The 21,748-nt window shown below is 38.1% G+C and overlaps 2 protein-coding genes across 2 annotated transcripts in view; one reads left to right on the plus strand and one right to left on the minus strand.

The window, feature by feature from the left end:
• tmtc3 (transmembrane O-mannosyltransferase targeting cadherins 3) overlaps positions 1-8,327 on the minus strand; it is a 34,225-nt gene extending 25,898 nt beyond the window's left edge. Inside the window, exons 1-4 of the mRNA XM_008291277.1 lie at positions 8,219-8,327; positions 7,238-7,451; positions 6,746-6,964; positions 2,819-2,918 (exon numbers count right to left, since the gene is read on the minus strand). Of these exons, the coding sequence (XP_008289499.1) occupies positions 2,819-2,918; positions 6,746-6,964; positions 7,238-7,426 (508 nt within the window). The 5' untranslated portion in view covers positions 7,427-7,451; positions 8,219-8,327. The remainder of the gene's footprint in view (positions 1-2,818; positions 2,919-6,745; positions 6,965-7,237; positions 7,452-8,218) is intronic.
• Positions 8,328-8,545: 218 nt separating this feature from the next.
• The window catches only part of cep290 (centrosomal protein 290), a 48,304-nt gene continuing 35,101 nt past the window's right edge, over positions 8,546-21,748 (plus strand). The window contains exons 1-18 of the mRNA XM_008291315.1: positions 8,546-9,043; positions 9,475-9,552; positions 9,756-9,816; positions 9,911-9,957; positions 10,525-10,659; positions 11,139-11,192; positions 12,012-12,158; positions 12,460-12,642; positions 12,896-12,985; positions 14,022-14,144; positions 15,003-15,126; positions 16,254-16,426; positions 16,768-16,930; positions 17,014-17,114; positions 17,218-17,284; positions 18,441-18,562; positions 19,525-19,600; positions 19,790-19,923. Coding sequence (XP_008289537.1) covers positions 8,939-9,043; positions 9,475-9,552; positions 9,756-9,816; positions 9,911-9,957; positions 10,525-10,659; positions 11,139-11,192; positions 12,012-12,158; positions 12,460-12,642; positions 12,896-12,985; positions 14,022-14,144; positions 15,003-15,126; positions 16,254-16,426; positions 16,768-16,930; positions 17,014-17,114; positions 17,218-17,284; positions 18,441-18,562; positions 19,525-19,600; positions 19,790-19,923 — 1,983 coding nt within the window. The 5' untranslated portion in view covers positions 8,546-8,938. The remainder of the gene's footprint in view (positions 9,044-9,474; positions 9,553-9,755; positions 9,817-9,910; positions 9,958-10,524; positions 10,660-11,138; positions 11,193-12,011; positions 12,159-12,459; positions 12,643-12,895; positions 12,986-14,021; positions 14,145-15,002; positions 15,127-16,253; positions 16,427-16,767; positions 16,931-17,013; positions 17,115-17,217; positions 17,285-18,440; positions 18,563-19,524; positions 19,601-19,789; positions 19,924-21,748) is intronic.

A 21,748-nucleotide genomic window follows, 5' to 3' on the forward strand; every position in this document is an offset into this window, starting at 1 on the left:
TACTATTCTGAATTTCTGACAATGGAAATATAACCACGATTCCAATATTTAGGGGGATTTGCGTTCAAAGGGACCGTTCTTTCGGCCATCAAGTTGCGCACGCATCCGCTCTGTTGATAATCCCACACTGTGGGACAGCAGGCATGTGCGAATATGACACAACGTTTCTTTTTTCTTTTTCATCAACGTCAGTGAGTGGCATAGTAGCGCAAGTAGCGGTTTTAGCACCATGGCCAAAACACAAGGAGAGCTTCATCTGAGGGACTTTGGATTTAAGAGGAAAAAAAGGGACATTTTATGTAAGTCAAAGTCATGAAAATCAGTCATTACTTTCCATAAACCAACCATTCTGTCACCAAATGTGTAATCTCTGGACGTAGTGATAACAACGCAGCTAATGATGCTAGGTTAATAAGGACGCTAGCGGTTACTGGCTGACTCGGGTTTGGCTTCTCAGTGGGGTTTAGTTTTGCTTTTATCAGTCTGGGCTGAGCACGATAACGTTTGTCTGGGATTCTCCAGGCTATATAAACAAATGAAGAATTCAACATTAACGTCATTTATCATAGTGAAAGGAGAAGTCACATACTGTAGTCACAAGAGTAAAATCAGAACGTATAGGCATTAATGAACATTATTAGTATGTGCTTAACTTTAAACAGTCTCTTAAAACCTTGTGCCTGCTTTGGGAGTAAATCTAAATTTATAATAATCTTTATTTGGCCAATGCTGTTTTCGTACAGAACCAGCAGTGCCAGAAGAGCTAAAACCCCTCCTTCAAGCTGTGAACACACTGGTCATCTCCACAGCTGAGTGTGAGTGTGGGTTCAGTCACATGAACATTTTAACCACAACTAGAAGCTCCCTGGAAGTAAAAAGTACGTCAGCCTTGCTTTTCATCAAGTGTGTTGGCCCTCGATTGAATGTGTTCAAACCAGATGTCAATGTCAAGTCTTGGCTTCAAAGCCAATGTCTAGCTAATGACCCAAAAGCAAGAGCCCGGAAAATGTACTACAAAAAACATGATTATGAAAATCTTTGGAAACTTCTGTGAATTAGGGGAGAATTGGGGAGGCAGCTGTTGAAAAAACCTGATTAGTTATCCATTTTACTTTTCCTATTTTGTCTTTTGAGGCTAGCCATCTCAAGTTTAAAATATCTCAGGTGTTGGTGTTTGTATTTTTGTAAATTTTTGATATTCGTTTTCAAATATTGTAAATTGTTTCAACTAGTTCATTAAATTTTTGGAATTTGAATTAAAATGAACTTGACCTGACTTGAGAGGATTCAGAGTTTCATTTGCAGTTTTTGTGACGATTTGTTTCACACTTTACTAGATGAATTACCAAATGACCTCAAAGTACCTTGAGTTGAAATTGCACTTGAACCCAGTAAGAAAAGTGGTCCTCTGCATTTAACCTCTTACTGCGTAGGAGCAGTGATAGCCATGCCAGCTTGGGGACTGACTCCAGTTCCGAGGTATGTTGGTCAAGATCAATTACAGGAGAATCTGACATATAACATCCATGCCATATATGTTGTTTCAGGATAGTAAAATAATTATTAGCTTTATGAGCTTTAACAAAAATAAAAAGGGTACATAGTTTGTTTCACATCATATGCACTGTCGTCAGGGCAAAATATCCATCCCAAAAAATAAAATCCACTATCCCCCCTGAAATTTTTTTACAACTCGACTACTGGCTACGTCCATCTTTTATACAGTCTATGTTTAGAACACAGACGCTGCAAACAGTGACAGTACTGCCCCCAGCATTTGTTGTGGTGTGTTGCAGTCATTTGCGTAGTGTTGGCACTTCTCATACTATCTGGAAAGCTATGGCTGGTATGGACGTTGTTTGGAAGACTGGTGCAGTGTTTTATTATCAGAGCCCTTACAGGATTTTTAGAACGCAACGCGTCAACAATGAAATGTCACGTCAATTAATTTTTATTGTCGACGTTGTCAACTAGTCGTTGCAGCCTTAATGGAGGTAGATGAAAGGAAAATTCATTGATTCTAATCCTATACACTATTTGTCAAATTCTGACATAGCTTTGACATGTTCTGCATTGCAAAATAATGTGGGAAAAAAAAGAAGGAAAAAAAAACACTTGTATAAGAAGGTGGGTCCAAACTTCTACTGGTACTCTACATATTGATCATAAACAAACTTAAAACTCCATCACTGGCTACACTGTGGTCAAGGTAGCCTGTGTAATGGTTCGCTGTTGTTTTTGTTGTGTCAAAGATAAATGTGAGTGCTGATGCAGAGCTAAAGTGGTTCAGTGTGAATCCAATTAAAGGTCTGAAGGCTTGTACTACAGGTGATTACTTGATGTTGAATGTTATAAAAACTCTAAGTTATAGAAATCTTCCCCTGGGTGTTAATGAAGCACTACAACTACAGGTGCATCACGTTAAAAAACATCGACCCAGACACAACAAACCAAATGAAATACCTTGGGCATTCAATTTTAAATACCCTAACTAGATACCTATTAAAACAATGGGGAAACATTATAAACTTAATTTTTATCACCCGAATACCCAGGTGTCTGATCTTACTTTATTCCCGCTTGTTACAAGACCTTGCTCACACATGCCTCTGACTTTGGACTATTTCTGTTTTTTAACGACTGAGGATAACTACAACATTAGCAAAGACCCTGAGTCTCTTGGAGTTTGTTTTCCTGCCTCTGTCTTGAAATTTTGTAGCAACATCTTATTAGAAGGGCACCTGGAAAAAGAGCTTTCAGTACATCTTGGACATGGGACATTAAAAAGTGAGAGACTGGTGAGGTACATCAGACTTACCAATGGACTGGTCTGTGCCTGTTGATTTTGTGTATGCGAGGAAAGCGGCCAGTAGAAAGATCGAAGAAAGAAGTTCAGCTCTGCCAACCACACCAGTGACCTAAAGATAAAAAATGACAGCAGTCACCACGGTGGCCCATCAGTACAGATTTGGAGGGAAGACTCCTTCTAATAAGTTCATGTTCTTCTTTTGTTCACTTTAAGTATCGGTCCGATGAACAAATTTAGCCGATGTGAAAAACCAATGATTGTCTAACATTAGTGCCTTCGTCTCTACATTTGATATTGCTGCTATTTCACAGATGTTTTTACTTGAATGGTCCTGGACTTGAACGTTAAATATGTTAAAATATGCTCAAATATATTTTAAAAAAGAAGACTATGTGGTCTAATTTGGTATGGGCTACTTTTGAATAGTTTTCACATTCTCACAGTGCTAGCTTATACTCATTCAGTGTACACAAAATTAAATGTTGACATCGGTAATATCGGTTATCAGCGATATCAGAAATCTTAATATCGGATATCGGTATTGGCCAGAAACTTTAATATTGTGCATCACTAATCTTAAGTCAAGATGAAGTGCAGATAAAAGTGTGACGTAATTAAGTGTGTGAAAATATACAGACTGAAAACACAACTAGAGAGTATGTTATGAATGCCATGTCATTTTGCCACAGATTCTAGTGAAGGGGATAAGGATGGTACCAAGACCTGGTATTAAACGGGTCTTGATGTTAAATTATTAAATACAAGAGAGTCACTAAGCTCTGATATTGCCAGTTTTGCTATTGGTATCACGTACACATGCAGACTGCTCAGCTGGTAGTTTATCTCTCATTGCTTCAGGTATGCTAGCAGCCTAGAGCCTTCACACAGTGACTAACTAAACTATTGAAACATTGGTTAATGATTAATAGTAACCATTAGCCAGCTGATTGTTCACCTATGAATGTGTAAACAAATTTAATCTGAAATGGTCAGAACATCTGAACTGTCATCCAAAAATTCAGTTTCAAAGCACTCAGAGCTGGGGACAAATACTGTCAAAGAAAAGGTCTTGCATTGTAATTTCTACTTTAAATAGAAGAGTGAAAGGGAGGGAATTAAAAAAAGAGAAATTACAGCAATGTTAATGATGTGATATTCATCCCTACTGTCCAAAATATCAGAGCACGGGCATATAAATTCACAATTCCCAAGATAAACATCTACCTCACAAAAGGTAGCATCACACGCACGTCTACAACTGGTAGGAACCAGAAACCACAAGTCTAAACCCGTTAAATCAGATGTGAAAATAGGTCTATTCAGGTAAATCATATCAATGGATGCCAAGCAGTTTCACGTCTGCATACAGGAGCCACTCTGACAGCAACATCTATAATTTATGTAAATAATGACTGCCCTCGTGTGGAAGAAACAACATTCTCATTTCTGTTATTATCAAAGGCCAAAGTTCTTGGAAACAGACATACCCTCAAGCTATACACAAGGTCTCACACGTGGTTCTACAAAGCACTGTACAATATTGTGTATCGTGTATATCCCTTAAGAACACGCCAAACATTACAAGAATATTGCAGGTTTCAAGAAATGGGGATCAACATCAGAATTCGAATTAAGCACATGCATTTTTCTCTAACTGACCTATTTGTTATCTGGTGGGAGATTAAAAAAAAAAAAAAATGCTGGCCATCCGTGTAGCTGCAACCAGCTTTTAGGAAACCCTAAAAATGTCAGTCCTGACTACAGCCTACTACAGTGAGCTAAACCTTCCTGAAATATCCAGACTACAAATCCCATTGTAGATGCATCTGTCTGCACAGTGCTGGGGTGCAGCTTTAAAGCCACAGGTTTGAATCTAATGCCATTTTAGAGCCTTAACATTGTTGTGGCGTACACTAAATAGTTTGTATTTGAAGATATTTGTAGATATGAAAACAAAAAAACAAAAAATGTATCCATTCAAAAAGAGAGATAACCAAAAAACACACTGAGAAAGACATGGGGATACACAGGGACTCTTTGTACACTTATAATGAAGGGACCTTCAGTGCTTGGAGCATAACTCAAAAACAAATGATCCGTTCAGAGACAGATTCCAGACAGCGATAACATGAAGGGCATTTGCTGGACTAATTCTAAGGGCTCATTTGTGAGGCAAATTGTTTCCATTCAAGAAGTCTGAGAGACTCTGCATAGATTAGAGAACACCATGAGGAAGACTGGCGCAGTGGTGCATGCTGTGTAACAGTAGTACTCCACCCCAAGAAGCAGAATGTTTTCTTTGTTTTTTACTCTGGTCAAAGCCTGTCTGGTCATCAGTTCAGCTGTGTTGAATAGGATGAATTACAAGTCCTAATTGGGGAAGAGGCTTTTCAGACAGGCGCAAGAGATCAGGTTCAAATAATCAACAAAAAGCAAAAGGTTTTACTTTTCTTATCAAGTTCAAAATGCTTTTTTGTCTACATCTATGATAAACAAATAAATGATAACAACTAAATTTGAAATTTTAGGAACAATATTGAGTTTTTAAAAGGCTGTAAAGGCAGCACAAAATAACAATAATAACCAGAGGAAAACAACTAATAAACAGTGCTCTATACACTGAACCCTGGATTTAATTACACTTGCAGTAACTGGAGTTCCCCTATTCTCATTGCAAGTTAGTTATAAATGAACATAAACATAGAACGGGATGTCTTAGATAAAAAACTAATAATCCCATGCTCAGCATAAAAAGACAACAGACAGGATTTAACAATTTTACAATTGTTTCACCTTATGTCCACAGTTGTAATGCTTTTCAAAAAGTGATGCAAAAAAAGAAGGGATTTTAATGTAGCTTCTTCAGCCGGTGTGATAGTTAGAAAATCTTCAGCACTGATCTAGTAAAGAAGCTGGATAGCAAGATGAGGACATAAACCTGCCAACGACCTACACCAAAACCCAGGCAGTGTGTGTCTATGTTGCCCCACTTTGATGGAAGGTGCTGGTGGGCATGTTGGAACAATGCCGAGTGATGTTTACAAAAGAAAAAAAAAAAAAAAAACCTTTTTAGTGTTATGTGACGTATGTATGTGCATGTACACCCAGCTTACACATTAAAACCTCTTCTACATCTTGTCGTATATGTACAATTTGGACCTCAAAATTATGACTCCCTGTTAATATGAGCTCCACTGATTTGTGCCCTAGTGTGTTGACCTTTCTATGTAGTGTGACATATTTCTGGATGATTGTACTTAACAATATGATCAATGTGGTTCCTCATGTGTTTTGTTATACAGTCCTAGATGGATATCTATAAATTAAGGATTGTCTTGGTACATTGCCTGGTTTGAAAACTTCTAAAAATGTGGATTTGGCATAGATTTTTCCCAATTTTTACTTAGATGAACGGTCAAACAGTCGACTAGATGTGTGGCCAATGACCACCTGATTGCTGCTTACAGAGTGGTTGTAACAACATTCCCTAAGCATTTGTCCTACATTCCGACGGGGTCATTCCAGTGTTGTGGGACATCACTTGATGAAAGAATGTATTTTAGAAAAGTGAGGATAGATGTTGACCTAGAATTTCCTTTTGTAAAAGAAACCACATAAAACTGCCACACAAATAAGCTTTTGAATTTTCTAAAGAAGCTTAGTGTACCTCTTGAAAAAAATTGAACATCATCAATTCCTTTTTTTTTTTTTCCATACCTAGCGGCCCAATAATTCACATTAAAATTGGATCCCTAACTATTTGTTATAACGCAAAATGCATCACATTAAAGATGTACCGACACAATTTCAGTTGACCTAGAAGTCCTGTCAGACTTCCATGGACCTCAAATGAACAAAAGCCGACAGGACTGCAAGTTATTTACTGCCATAACACACATCGTATAATATTTGCTCACCGAGCAAGTGCACACTTACAGCTTCGGTGTGGATGGGGTGCACAGCAAACAGCAATGCTGCCACCAAGCTGGAAGTCTTGTCCAGGAACAAGCGGCACACTCGCAGGAAAAGCACACATACAACAGCATGTAAAATGACATTGAGAAGATGGTAGGAAGCTGCGCTGAGTTCACTGAAGAGGTAGTTCAGTCGGAAGGTGAGTACGGTCAGGGGTCGGTAAGATTTATGGCTCCGCTCCTATAGTGGGACACATGTTGATGCAGGTCAGCTCAGTGGCTGAGAGCCATTAAAGCAGGCACACTTAAAGTCAAGTTAATCTGAAGTGACAATCAAAATCATTTCTAAGTTAACAAATGCCATGCAATTTGTTATTCTAAATGAAAATGCATTTAAGCAATCTTGATTCCAAATATAAATGCTTGAGATAAGACATTTCAGCTTTATTTAGTGTGATCAAATAGTATGCCTGTATTCATAAAACACAGGAGAGTATTATGGACCATGACTCACCTCAGCCATGGGTGTTCCCCAGAAGTCATTGAGGAACAGATTGCGGACAGGGGTCGAGGGTCGTAGGTCCTTGTTGTCAAGAATTGCAGAGACATCATCAAACACAAACCCACATGACAGACTGTTCCAGTAACACCCCACCACCAGTCCAGTCAAAAGTAAAATCTCCTTCCATGACACGACAGCCATTGCTGTCCAAAGCCGTCATTGATCACTGGGGAGGAAAACCGAAGACAGAAATCTAATTAGATGGAAGAAGACTAAACAGGTAGCTCATTATTCAGATTCATTTCCTGACTGGACTTATGTTTAATCCGTCATTCTTAACTAACAATGCAACTATCTAAATACATTTGTGTGGCAGGTTTACAAAAACGATCTCACTCAGTAGGTTTATAAACAGCTGTTTTTCATAACTCTTCTTAATCTGATTCCTTGTCATCGTATTCATTCTCGGTTTTGGTGACTTAAAATCAGTCATGCCACCATTATCCCTTGCTTTACCACCCTTAAAACGTGCCTTTCTGATGTATTGATAGGGTTACAGGTTTTTCCAGTTTCGAATTTAGGAAAGTGGCAGCTGAAATAAGGAAATAAGTACTAATTAAACGTATCTCACATGCTATAAAATAGAAATAGTACAGCAACCGGTACAGTGACAGCTTTCAGCCTGAGAGGAAACGCAAAGGAGGGTGTACCTAAACAGCAATGTAAAACTATTAATAACTAATACCACCCTTCTAAAATAGTTATCTAGAGCAAGTGTTGCTGAACTCAATAAAATCGATGTTGCTACCAGTCGGCCACGGTGACATAAAAGCACATAAAGTCTCATACAGCATATTCTGACAATTCCAGACTAGCTGCAGCAGCGTAGCGTTAGCTAACGATAAAGCCATTCTAGAAGCTAATGCTAACTAGCGAGTTGCCGGTTGTAACGTTGGCAAAGGTGGACGCAGAAGCACATAAGGTCTTACTTACCGCGTCTATCGAAGGGAGGGCGGTAAGGCTGATATCAAAAACTCGGAACGCCAACACACACAGAGAACACAATTCATTAAGCAGCATTTGTGCTAACTAGCCCCAACGCGTCATCGGTATCACATCCGGGGCAGAGGTGAACGCGCAAATTGAACGGTAGCTCAGCGAGACTCGGTGCTTTCTGACGAACCGAAGTGTACACGGCGAGTACTACGTTGCTAAAACGCGATGTTTCAATGTCATGTATAGACTTTTGTTAAGTTTCCTGCAACGGTCCACTTCCCTGTTTTTACCGGTTCGTTTTTTTGTGTGTGGGCAAGCTTCATTAGCTAACCGGTGCTGTTGTTGTCAGCTGTAACCTAGCAGCCACAGCACTACTGCATGGAAACCGCTGGGTGGATGTTTACTCCCATTTTAATTTATCTTTAATCTCCATTTATCCGACAGAGTGATCTTAAATGATAACATATATATATCACTCGATCCTCTAAATCCCAGCTTCTGACAAGCTAATTCAGAAAATAGGTGTTGCGTTGCATTGCATTTTGCAGCACTTTGTTGTGCACTTAAACGACTTTATACATGTCAATGAGGTTCAAGTAATGATGAACACAACAACGTTTAGCCATTGCTTCCTGACCACAGTGAGCTAGTAATGATTTATCACCTTGCAGTCTACTCAATCCCCGGTTAGCTGAAGTTTCACACACAACAGCCAACATGCCTGCTGCTCTTGATTGGGACAAAGTGTCCAGAATTGACCCTGACACCATCATTCAAGGTCCAAAAAAAGAAGTGGACGATGTCTTCCTGATGTTCCTTTCGGTAATTATTCACATACTTTACATCAGTATTGTAACTGTGCTTCAGTTGTCCTCAATTCACCAACGGCTCTCTGATATTAAGCTGTAAATCACAAGTACGAGCTCAAAGAAAGACTACTGTCCTTCTAATCCGAGATAATTATTCTGGGTGTTACAGCCTCTTGCTAATTCATTTTGTCAACAAAATGGATTCATCACACTGTTTTGCTTTGAGGATCCATGCCCTCTGTGGTCACATAGCAGTCTGCTAACATCTGCTAACTGTGATCAGTCCGAGAAAAGATTGGATCTTTGTGTGGCAATACAAATATATTTAATAAGTATACAGTGTTTTGGTTACACTGCTGTTGCTGTTTTGGTCCTGATCAGGGCAGTGTTATTTTGAGCTTAAATCACTCTTGTTTTTCATTTTAAATCACTTTTTATATACAGGCAGAAGATTGGGAGGTGAAGGACAAAGCTCCGGAGGACGTTATTCAAGTCCTCAGAGTGTCTCAGGCTCTGTTGAAGGTGTTAAGATTCATTACGTCTACATTCTGAATCCTCCCATGCACATCTGATAACAACCCCACTCACATATGTAATATATTCTAGGAAGGAATAGTATTTCATGCATATTCCAGTTTACTGACCTTGATGCCTTTTATGGCATATGTTGCTTTATTTATAGGTTTGTCATTTTTAACGTGTCTTCTCTCTCCCCTGCTTGTTAGATTAATGATCGGGAACTTCATGTCGCTCTGGAATTACTCGGTGATATTGATACACAGCATGGTAAAAGTGTTTAGTGCATAGTTAAAGTTTGGTAGGCATTTTTTTTACACGCTTAGCTCTGTTTACATTTTTGTTTATGCCTTCTGTACTGTAGAAAAAGAACTACATGCAAAGATGGCGAGGCTGGAACAAGAGCATAAGGTACCGCCTTTGAGCATCTGTCTAGTCTGTCTGTTATCCTGTCTATATACTGCACTGCATTTGTGTATACTAACACACAGTTTGTTATACGTTGTGTTTATTTATTGAGCTCCTAAGCTGTTCCTTTTTGTCACTGGGATCAATGCGCCCATCGCAATGAATGTGAATAAGTCATTCATGTGTGTCACTTAAAATCACTTTTCATGCATCTTTACTTCCGGCAACAATGCCAAATCTTCAGCCAATCACAGAGCGTATCCCTTGCCACAAAGTGATTGGCTGTGGTGATCGCTGGAAGACAGCACCTAAGAAGATTACTACTAATTCCTTTCATGCTCATAGCAATTATTTCTAGTTACGGCTTGACTATTAGTTTGAGTTTGTTAAGGTTTGTATATAATCAGAATTTGCAGTCCCACTGGCTGCTTGGCTGTATTTGTAGTTTATGAACTTCTTAATGACAGTTTATGCATATGTTGGTCCTGTGAACAAATGAAAGACTAAGAGATTTCTTGGTGGGGGTTGTTTTGGTGCTTGTGTGTCTTGTCTCTGGTCCCTACGGCTCAGCACCCCGGCACTGGGCCAGACACTCGCTTTCTTAGAGATGAGATCCGGCAGCTCGAGACCCAGCTGGAGCAAAGGGAGAAGGAACTGACCCAGTTAAAAAAGGAAATGGGCAAGGAAAAGAAAAGCAACAAAGAGGTACAGTATGAGCTTGCTCTCTGAAGTTCCCATGCATTGTATAGGACTATGAAGTCAGTATTGAGTCCTTGGATGACCTCCAAAGACATTGTGCTGGTATTTACGTTAGAGGAACATGCTATTGAGGAGAATTTTGTAACTTTGAAAGACAAAAGTTTTGTATTTGTTGGTTTTTAACTGCATGTAATTCTATTTTAATACAATTAAGTCATAAATACTTTTTCTTATAATTAATTTAAAAGAAATTCATTTAAAAATCAAACATACACAAGCATGGCATATTTAGGTTATTTGAAAAATAATCTGTTGCTGAGCTTGTCATACTACACATTGTTTACGTCCAGCTTCTGGTTGATGTCCATTGATTAATGCTGAGGTTAATATGCTGGATCAAGGCAATGGCCACACACAAGTGACACAAGTGTGCATCTTGTGTTGTTAAGTTGTTACAGAGTTTCTGTGTTTTTTTGTTTCCTTAGTTGATTGTTCGAGCAGAGGAGGCTGAGGATGAGGTTAAGAAGCTGAAAAGAGAGGTATGCAACAGCTAGCACGACTCAGAACATTTCAGCACATTGTCATCAGTCACTAGATCATCAATTCTTACTTAATTTCAAACTTGTGTAGTTTCAATACGCTCTGCTATTTTTTGTTCATTATTCTATTTTATCTCTTTCTCTTCCATTGTATAGTTAAAAAAGCTTAAAACAAAGGTAAGAAATGTAGGAAGTGTAGTTAGGTGGAATTAGGTCATTTAGTTAAGATAAGTAAGAGTTTGGTAGTTTTTTAGACTTTTTAAAAGTGTAATTGAACCTAAGTTTGGAGTACGCTATTAAAAAAAATAAATAAAAAATCTTCTGTAGTGTATCTGCATTTCTGCTGTGGTGCTGTTGTGTTATTTTGCCACAAATTACATAGAACTCCATAAAACAAAGTAAGATCATCAGAAAAGACTATCTGAGATTTAAGCCCGAACAGATGTTATTTAAGAAAAGATAACGAAAGGTAAGTGATCCTTGCCATAAAGAAACTCTACCAGCACATGAATAATGTATAGATATATTGGATTTGACACTGTTTCTGTCCATCAAGTAAACATGAACAAGCACATCAACTTAGCAACTGTGTTTTTAATTAATCAAATAACTGTTGGGTATATAAAGTCTCTGGGCTAGTTGTTTGTCAAACAGCCAGTCCAAAAGGCAACGCTATTTATATAACTATCAAATGAGGAAGAAAAGTAGATGCTCACATTTCTGAAGCTCCCTTAAAACTTTTGTATTTGTATAAGATTGCAGCAAGTGTGATATGTGTCTTTTTCTGATATGGCTTCTGTTCTTCCTGCATCACATCAGAATGAGCAGCTCCAGCAGGACGTGGACTTCTATCGTGGAGAGCTGGAACAGAAAGAGCCAGTACCATCCAAAGATGAGAATGCTGAGACTCAGAGGAAGCTCAACTTGGCCAATCGGCAGCTTTACCAATGCTTGGAAGACCTTCAGGTTCTTTTTAAAACTATTTGTTTGCGATAATGTCTGGCAGTTGAAGCAACCAGCAATTTTTTTTGCCAACATTATGACTTGAGACTTTGACAAACATCAAATTATTGGTGAAGAAAAAAAAAATCAGTATACATCCAAAAACTTGCAAGATCAGTGTTGCTTCCAATTATCATTCACCTTTTTACAGCTTGTTTTTATGGCTTTCATCTGTTTAATTGCCCACTCTTTGGACCGCTCATTTGAAGCACATCAAGGGATGTGTGTAAAAGTCAGGTTTACTATATTATTTTATGTTCATTAGCGGACGGAGGATGAAAACCTGCACCTGAAGACACAGAACGAGCAGATGCAGAAAAGTCTGGAGGAATCTGTGAAGGAGATGGAAAAGATGACAGATGAGTACAACAAGATGAAGATCGTTGTGCAGCAGACTGACTCCATTATGGACCAGCTCAGGAAAGAGAGGGATCATGCAAAGCTTCAAGTAAAGAATCTCCTCACTGAACAGCTTATTTTGTTCTCTGTTTTGTTTCCATCCTTAACCTGCAGGTAGTTTGTAAAATATATTGTCATGCTAAGACTAAGTGCCTCCATTTGTCAGCCACCTCCAAGGTTATCACATATGTGAACTGGGGTATAAAAGGCTGTGATGTGGAATCTTTATGACTGGATCTGTGAATGTTCTGTTTTTGTGATAGGTGTTGAATCACATCTCTGTGTGTCTGTTTTATGTGCAGGTCAGAGAGTTGACAGACAAGATTCATAGCATGACTGAGGAGAATGACCCTATTATGGCAGCAGTCAATGTCAAAGTGGAGGAGTGGAAGGTGAGTGTAAATCAAATACCTATAAAAGAGAGGGTTTTTTGTAGCCTGACATACCTAGATGCTATATCTTACAGAGCTGCAAAAAACTAATGTAAAAGTAACCTACATAGCTTTCTTTTAATCATGTATTTTAGCCCCTTTTGACTGTAGAAGCTCATCTGGTAACCAAACCAAGAAACCTTTTTGTAAACATGCAAACATTGATATGCGCATAAGTTAGCCACAGGAATTTAAGTCTTAATTTTGCCTCTGGTCAGCAAAAGTCCCTGCTCTGGTGTGGAAACATACACTATATATAAAAAAAAGAATTGCTGTAGAACGTGTCACTGATTAACAAAGGCTTCTTTTGAGGCTGTTACAACTTGTGTACAATTTCATTCACAGTGGTGTCAGTGGGAAATCTTTTATATTTTCTTTGATGTTAAGAATCAAAATAAGCAGTCACTTTACCAGTGAGCCAAAATAAAAGACAGCATTAAACAGAGGAATTCTGGGAACAGGAAAAAGAAGAAGATCCTTTTTTTTCCAGCCTTCTTTTCTATCAATGCGCTCGTGTTCTTTCCGATATTCATTCAGATATCAGTCACTCTATAAACTACAAAGGCCAGAAATCTCATTAGTGTGCTCATTAGTTTCCTGTGACTAAGATTCATGTCAATTAGTTGTCATCAAGTTTGCTTTCAACTATTGTGATAATCAGCTAATTAAATTTCCAGTAGTTAAAAAAAAAAAGAAAACACACTTTCTGATGTATTCCTCCTTTATGATGGCCAACTCTTTAGGGTGTGGGCAAAACAAGACATTTAAGGCTATTTTGTTGAGCTCTGGAAAACACTCATCAACAATTTGAATTATATCCCTTTTTCAGGGCAAACAACTAACTGATTAATTGGGAAATTAATCAGCAAATAGATCAAAAATGAAAATAGTCTTTACTTGTGAAGCTCCTTTACGAACCCTGTGTGCTGTTTTTTGAACTGTTCTACTGACATGAGTCTACTGTTGTGCTGACATGACATCTTTTCCTCACACATAGAGAGTGCTCTCTGGGAAGGATGATGAAATTACGGTATATCAACAGATGATACGTGACCTGAGAGAAAAGCTGCGCTCAGCCCAGCTGGACTTGGACAAGAGCAATATTATTGCCTTACAGCAGGTGGGTCCTAAAATTAGAAAGAAAGTAGTCATCATTTATTAATACATTCTCTGTTTTGCACTTAATGCGGGCTATTATGTTGTCATGCAGGTGCTTGTATCTGTCTATTTGTAGCCACATTATGTGAACATGAACAAAAAAACTCAAGCTCGATATGTGAAAGACACAGTTACAACAATTATATGGTAAATGTTGTGGTCAGATTTTGGGAGACCTTGCACCACAAAACTTGTTTTTAATGGAAGTAACTGTTGTACTTTGTGATCGTATCATTTAGTGTCACAATATTATAGAATAGATATTTATTCCATCTGTGTTTCCATGTGTGCCAAAAAGGAAATATTTGCTAATAAAGTACTTAATTTGTGAGATCATTACAGTAGGTGATTATGTATTGATTTACCAGGGTACCAGCCACAGGCTTTCCTTTGAATGCTCAAGGGATGAAACTCTTGCATATAAATCTGTATTGTATGTGCTGTTTTACCACTCACAAAAATCTTTACCTTTAATTTGGGAATCATTGTGCATGCTTTATACATATATACGTGTGTGTGTGTGTGTGTGTGTGTGTGTGCAGGGGTTTCTTGACTCATCATTTCATCCATCTGTTCATCAGTTTTTCCTCTTTTTGATTCCTATCTTTTCCTTATCATGTCCTATCAATCTGTCCTCCCTTCCATCTCTATCGCTGCCCTGCGCCAGGTTATATATGAGCTCTGCAGTGTAAGTTCCATCTGTCATGTGTCTCTTATCTTCATTCTTTTGACTTCAGAAAATCCCTGAATGATGAAATTGGTGATAAGTCTGTTACACATAAATTCTCCTCATTTTACATTGTTGATGATTGCCCTGAAGGCCGTCCAAGAGAGGGATAATCAAATCAAGATGCTGAGTGAGCAGGTGGAGCAGTATACGGGGGAAATGGAGAAGCACACGCTGCTTATTGAGGAGCTGAAGACGTCCACAACTAAAGAGAGAGGTGGGTTGCTCCCTGCCTAATATTGCTAACAGAACCCCTTTATACCAAAGATACTTAAGATGTCATCATACAATTTTTCATCCACAATAAGAACAATTACCAAAAATTCTCAGTTTTCAGCTTCATCAAATGTAAGGATTTTCTGCTTCTCTCTGTTTTATATCATCGTAAAGTGAATATCTTTGGATTTTGAACTGTTGGTCTGACAAAACAAGCTATTTAAAAATATCACCTTGGGGTCTTGGAAATGTTGATAGATATTTACTACATGTTTGACATTTCAGAACTAAACTATAATTAAATCAGAAATTACAAGTGCTGTTGTACAGGTAATGTGTAGTAGTGGGTGTCTGTCCTCAGAAATCTGTATTATAAGTGTAAGCACAGGAATTCTGAGGACTTTTTGTGGTCCAGTATTTTTAAAGTTGCAAAAAATGTATGTTTTGAAATTATAATGACTACAATTTCAAAGGATTGACCTAAATGTTTTGTTCATCACCATTGCTCTAATTGGCATTGTTTTCACCTGCAGGACACAGAGATATTTACTTACTAAAATTTTAGAAGCTAAGAAGCCAGAGATATTTTCATGAGCAGATGGGGACATAACACAGCTAACAAGACTATTACTATTGGACTTAAGTTGTTTGGTTTATTAAGTTATGACTTAAAATGAGTGCTAATGTGGCCCTGTGCCTGCAGGGTGTGTATATAAACAATTAGGTTGCTAAATATATCATCTTTATGAGATGATAATATGTCCCAATGACATAGTATTAATGTTCTGCTGCCCTTAAGTTGACAAAAAATCGATTAAGGCTGCTTACAATTACAAGGGTTTTGTTAAAGGTACAAGCTTAGCATTAGATATTAGGTTAGCAGTGGTGTGATCTCAAATTAACCTCTATTAAGTCATCCAATAGGTCGGTCATAAAGTATATCGCAGCAAACTTTCAACAAATTCTGTGGCCGATAAACACAGATGAGGTTGAAATAAGTAAATCTGTAAGGGTACTTAAGCTTGTTATGATGTGACCTAGAGGAACTAGCAAACAAATGTATTGTGTGAACACTGGATGGCTACTTTTGTGTGCAGCTAAATACATATTCTGTTTTTCTTCTCCAAGGTCTCCCAATGACCATGCAGCACAAGAAGATGGAGGAGCTGAAGTCAAAGCTGGAAGCTGCAGAGATCAGAGCAATGGAAGCAGAGGAGGCTGTAAAACTAGCAGAAGCTCATGCTGAGAACAAAGACAAAGCACTCATTGAGGCTTCAAATCGCTTGAGCCAGTATGAATCTGTAAGTCCACAAATACCCTTTCTTTCTCTGCTGTTTACAACTCAAACATCAAAGATTTATTTCATCCAAATCGAATGAATTTAGGTTGAATCTCCCAAAAATGAGGCTTGTGATTTTCTTTTCCTGTCCATCCTTGTCTTAAATAGAGACATTAAAGTTACTGTGACTATGGTGTCAAAGACAGGATTTTTTTGGTCTACAAGCATAGTATTTGTCTTTCACCATGTCTAATTGCATCCTGATTTCCATAAAAAATAGTTAAAAAACAAGGAAATAAAAAAGTGAAACAAGGCATGCCTTTTATTGAAAGAGTAACAACAACTCTGTTTTTTGCATTGCAGGGCATTTATGGCCTGGAAGCGGCCATTGCGGATATTAAAGAGTGTAAAAATCAACTTAGAGCAAGAGATCGAGAGGCAGAGGCCATGACCAAAGACATCAACCAGCTTGAGATGAGAATCAGTCACCTCATGGATGAAAATGAGGATTTTCGAGAAAAACTAGGTCAGAATTTATAAAAACGTAACCTATTTAGACCACAGTGACACTTAATTTTACTTTAATTCATTGCTGTCTTGACTCTCAAGGCCTGGAACCACAGCAGGAAGTAGATCTTACAGAGTATAGGCGTGCCAAAGATCTCAGACAAGGTCAATACAAAGCAGAAAACCAAGTCCTCATCAAAGAGGTAAAAGCAGAATCACAAAGGTTACAACAACTCTTTTTACTTTATAACCACTACAGTTTATGAGCTCCTCTCACTACACCTGTTGATTTTTTTTTTTTTTGAGATTGAACGGCTTGAAGAGGAGAGACTGGAATTAAAGAAACAAGTCAGACGCATGGTGAAGGAAAGAGGTAAAATCATGACGTTAAATAGCAACAGGCAGTGTTTTAGCTTGATTGTTTTTGAATTTAGAAATAAAATCAGAGGTTTATGGGACTGAAAATGTATTTATATGTAGTGATATCTCCAATGTCACTTGTCTGTCTTTTGGGGTGAAGTGGCTCTTTGTTGCGTTCTAATACATAAGCTTGCCAGCTTTGTACAGCTTTGTGTCATTCACACATATGTGGCTTTTATGTTGATATTCCTCACGGCTTTAGGGACATGGTTGGAAATTTATGAAAAAAGATGCAATATTTGGAATCAATTTGCTGGACATTGATTTGTTTTTGAGAATTGGAAAACAAATGATTGGTGGTCAGATACGTGTTGTAAGAGAATGTTTTTTTTTTTTTTACTAACTCCAGTTGTGCTGTAAGGGGTAGATCGTTTTTTATTGGCTGATCTGATCTGAAAAAGAAACTTTTCAGGCCCTTAAAATATTCCCTTTTTACAGTGTCAGATAGTTTATGAAATTGATTTCAAAGTTGGTATTAATTCTCACTTTGTTTATTTTGTTTGTTTGTTTTACAAAAGGTATTATACTTGTTTGTATCCATTTAGGAACTGCTGATATTTAGTTTGGACACACCTTCTCATTTAATGTTTTTTATTTATCTTAATTATTTCCTACATTGTAGATTAATACTAACAACATCAAAACTATGAAAGAACACATGGGGAATTATTTTGTTAACAAAAAGTGCTAAACAAATCAGAATATGTGTATTATTTATATATTTTAGATTCTTCAAAGTATCCCCCTTTTGTTTTGATGACAGCTTTGCACACTCCTGGCATTCTCTCAATCAGAGGCGTTGCTAATATTAATAGGTTAATGTTATTAAGATTGTGTCATGACTTTTACAGAAAAGTGATGCTGTGTGCTTAGCCAGACATTCGGCCGACACTTTTTATTGCTGTCAGAATATTGGAGAGTGTTAAACTTTTGAGAGGGACAACTTCCATTCACTATCCCGATGAGTGATGATGTTGAAGATGTTGATGATGTTGAAGGCACCAACTTCGAGACTTAATTGTGATCTGATTTTGTCTTTGCCATGAAGGTAAAAACAATGTTTTTCAAAAATTAAAAGGATTTCTTATTAACATTGTGCATGTGATCAGCTGCGCCTGCAGGGATCCCACAATCAAGCTTGCTGCTGGAAGAGGATGTCAGGCCCAGCAGAGCAGCACAGCAGCCGCTCAAACAGAGTAGCACTCACACAGATGAAGAGATAAAACGCAAGGTAAGCTTCTAAGTAATGACATCACTTCTTGGATTTAACTTCAATTTTTAGAGCATACTGGTTCTGTAGTTATATAATCAACAATATGCCTTTGTTTGTGTTTATTGGGGTGTTTCATCTGATTTTAGTCACTGAAGTCTTGTTTACAAAAAAAAATGCCCCTCGTACTGACATACTTGGTCCCATAAATGATGCACCAAACCAAGAAAGCACTTACCATAAAAAATGCAATGATTTAAAAGTTAAACAATGTCAGAAAAAATAAAGACAGGAGAGTATAATGGAAGGCAACGGGTAAGTAAATCTTTCAGCTCAAGTAAATTGTGTTTCACAAAGTACTAAAGAGTTGTACATGGTTTGGTTGCAATATAGTTGATGCAGTATATTTACATCTGTAACAAAGAGATTTTAGAGACTCTCTTTAGCGAAAACTTGTTAACATGTCCATATGGCATTTTTGTTATGCTAGAACATACATCATGAGTGAAATAAGCAATCAATGCCCTGGCTGAGAATTTCCACCTGGAAACTGCAGTGTAATGACGACAGTGTCAAACACACCGATTCAGATAGATAGGGTTTCATATGTGACAAGTTTAAATAAATAAATTCTGCCCACTTGCTGGGTGGAGCGTTCTGTATCATCTGTGTCTATCACTTGAGAATCAGTTTCTGGTTCGACCATATAAGACTAAATTACTCCAATAAAACAACTTGCCATTGTGCGAGAGTAGTTTTTATAAGCAGTGTCTTAGGTGAGCTGGTGTGCTTGAGTGTTGGAGGGATGAGTGGAGACAGATCTGCACATTATAGGGGAGGTGTAGTGTTACATCTGTGTCATTTAAGGAAGGATTTTAATGAAAAAAAGTATGGATATGTCACTTTTATACACAGAGTTTTTAGGGCTTTAATTTTAAGGATTACATTTTGAACTTTTAAATGTCATAAATTTTGCATTGCAGAATGAGTATCTTGAAAACGAACTGAGAAATAAGGAGAGAGAGCTGGAACTTCACAAGGCCCAGTTTCAAGTCAAATGTAAGTTTGCATGGACATTTTACCAGAGTCAGTTCCATGAAGTGTAGATTATGTTAAAAGCTGGACAGTATATACATAGAGGATCATTTTTGCAGTATTTTTTCAGTAAATGAGACTTTTTAAGAGACGTTAATACCTCAGAGGCCACTGCTTCACTGTTGTCATTTCTTCCTGTGCGTTAATTCGTAGTGGAAGAACTATCAAGGGTGAAAAGAGATTTGGAGGCAGCGCTGAAAGATGTCCTTCACACCATGAGGATGAACCAAGAACCCACCTCATGTGCCACTGCTGTCTCTATTCCTAGTCTGGAAAGACTGGCTAATGTAAGTTCCTCTCATGCAATAAATGTGATTAGTTTTAAAGGTAAACTAAGTAATAGATACAGTGTTTTGGGTTTTGTTTTTGTTTTTTTGTTGGGTTTTTTTGTTGTTGTTACTGTGACTAGAAACAGTTTGGTCCCCATAACTTTATTCAGCTGGGAGAAGTTTCAGCATTTCTTCTATATTTTAAAGTACCCTCATATATTGCAGCTCTTCACTGGTCTTAAAAAAATACAAACTTTATCATAAACATCACTAAAGGTAGGTCTAATTTTAAAAAGCAAAACCTTACTTGAGACTTTATTATTTTGCAGAAGAACCCGTTCCGTCCATGAAGTCTCCTACCACACCCAGTAAATTACCCGCTGTTTACTCAGACAACAGAATTTCTGAACATGTTTAATTGTTTTTCAAGTACCAGCAGTTTAAACATTGTTTGGTTTCACTGTCAAAGCAGTCATCGCAGCAGTAAATAAAAGATAAACTCAAAAGGCTGTGTATCTTTGTACGTCTTACTTTTGGTATTTCAGCAATTGCTCAAGGTTTTTGGCAGTTTAGACTTCAATTCATCATCAAAGATCGGATGAGTTTTGGCAAGTTTCTAGCAAGTTATTAGCAACTCCTGGTACTGTACCGACATTAGTTTGCAAGTAGTCTCGCCTGTCAGCTGTTACCTTGGCGCTGACCAAATCATCAGTCACTGCTTGACATTTCCTTGGCTATTCTTAAACTTGACTAAAGACTACAGCCTGTTTTGTTAAAACTGAAAGCTACTTTTCCTAAAAGAAATAAGCATGAGATGAGCGTTAGTGATCTGAATATGAGATACAGCAGTAGCAGTCTTAGACACTAAGATACAGTCATTGAAAAAATATTAGACCACCCTTGTTTTCTTCAATTTCTTGTTCATTTTAATGCCTGGTACCACTAAAGGTATAGTACCTGAAGAATACAATGAACACGACCAAAAAATACAGCTGATTACATAATACTTTATGTCCTATTTGACATGCTTAAGCTTAATTGTATTGCCACGGTATATAAGAGACCATTTCATGTCATCAGCAGCACTGCACATGCAAAGGCCTAGAGTGGTTTCCTGCTTACATTCAAGCCGTAGCACAACCCAGAAGTTGTCAGCTCTCACCTAATGCCTTAAACAAAAGAATTATGTGAAGCCACAAAGGCAGCCATCTTGGCACTGCTGGAAATTGGCATGAGTGAGAGACAGGTAGTGAAAAAACTATAGATCTCCAAGACAGCCGTTCATTACACCAAGAAAAACCAAGCCGAGCATGATACTACCACATTGCTAGCTGGAAGCATCTTTCTACCCCACGAGATGACCGTGCACTCATCTGTTCCTGTGTCAGGAATCGTTGTCAGACCTCCAGGGACCTTAAAAATGAGTGGGCACTGTCAAGAAATGTGACTTGTTTGGCAAGGACAGTTGGAAAGTTATACAGGGCACGGAAGAAGCCCTTCATCAACGAAAGGCAGAGGAAAGCCTGGTTACTCGTTGCTGGGTATCTCAAGGATTGGGCTGTTGAGGATTGGGCTAAGGTTCTCTTTAGTGAAGAATCCATTTTTCAGTTGATGCCCACTCCAGCCAACTCACTGGTTAGGAGGAAGCCTGGAGAAGCATATAAACCAGACTGTATTGCCCCTACAGTAAAACCTGGGGGTGGATCAGTGACGATCTGGGCTTGTTTCAGTTTGGGTGGAACAGGGCAAATGCAATTGTGTGACGGGTGAATGAAGCAGGTCATGTACAGGGCTACTCTTGAAAACAGTCTTCCTCCATCAGCTGGAAAACTCTTTCCTGCCT

The sequence above is a fragment of the Stegastes partitus genome, unplaced genomic scaffold (assembly GCF_000690725.1).
Source record: "Stegastes partitus isolate 25-593 unplaced genomic scaffold, Stegastes_partitus-1.0.2 Scaffold17, whole genome shotgun sequence".
NCBI classification, from domain to species: domain Eukaryota; kingdom Metazoa; phylum Chordata; class Actinopteri; family Pomacentridae; genus Stegastes; species Stegastes partitus.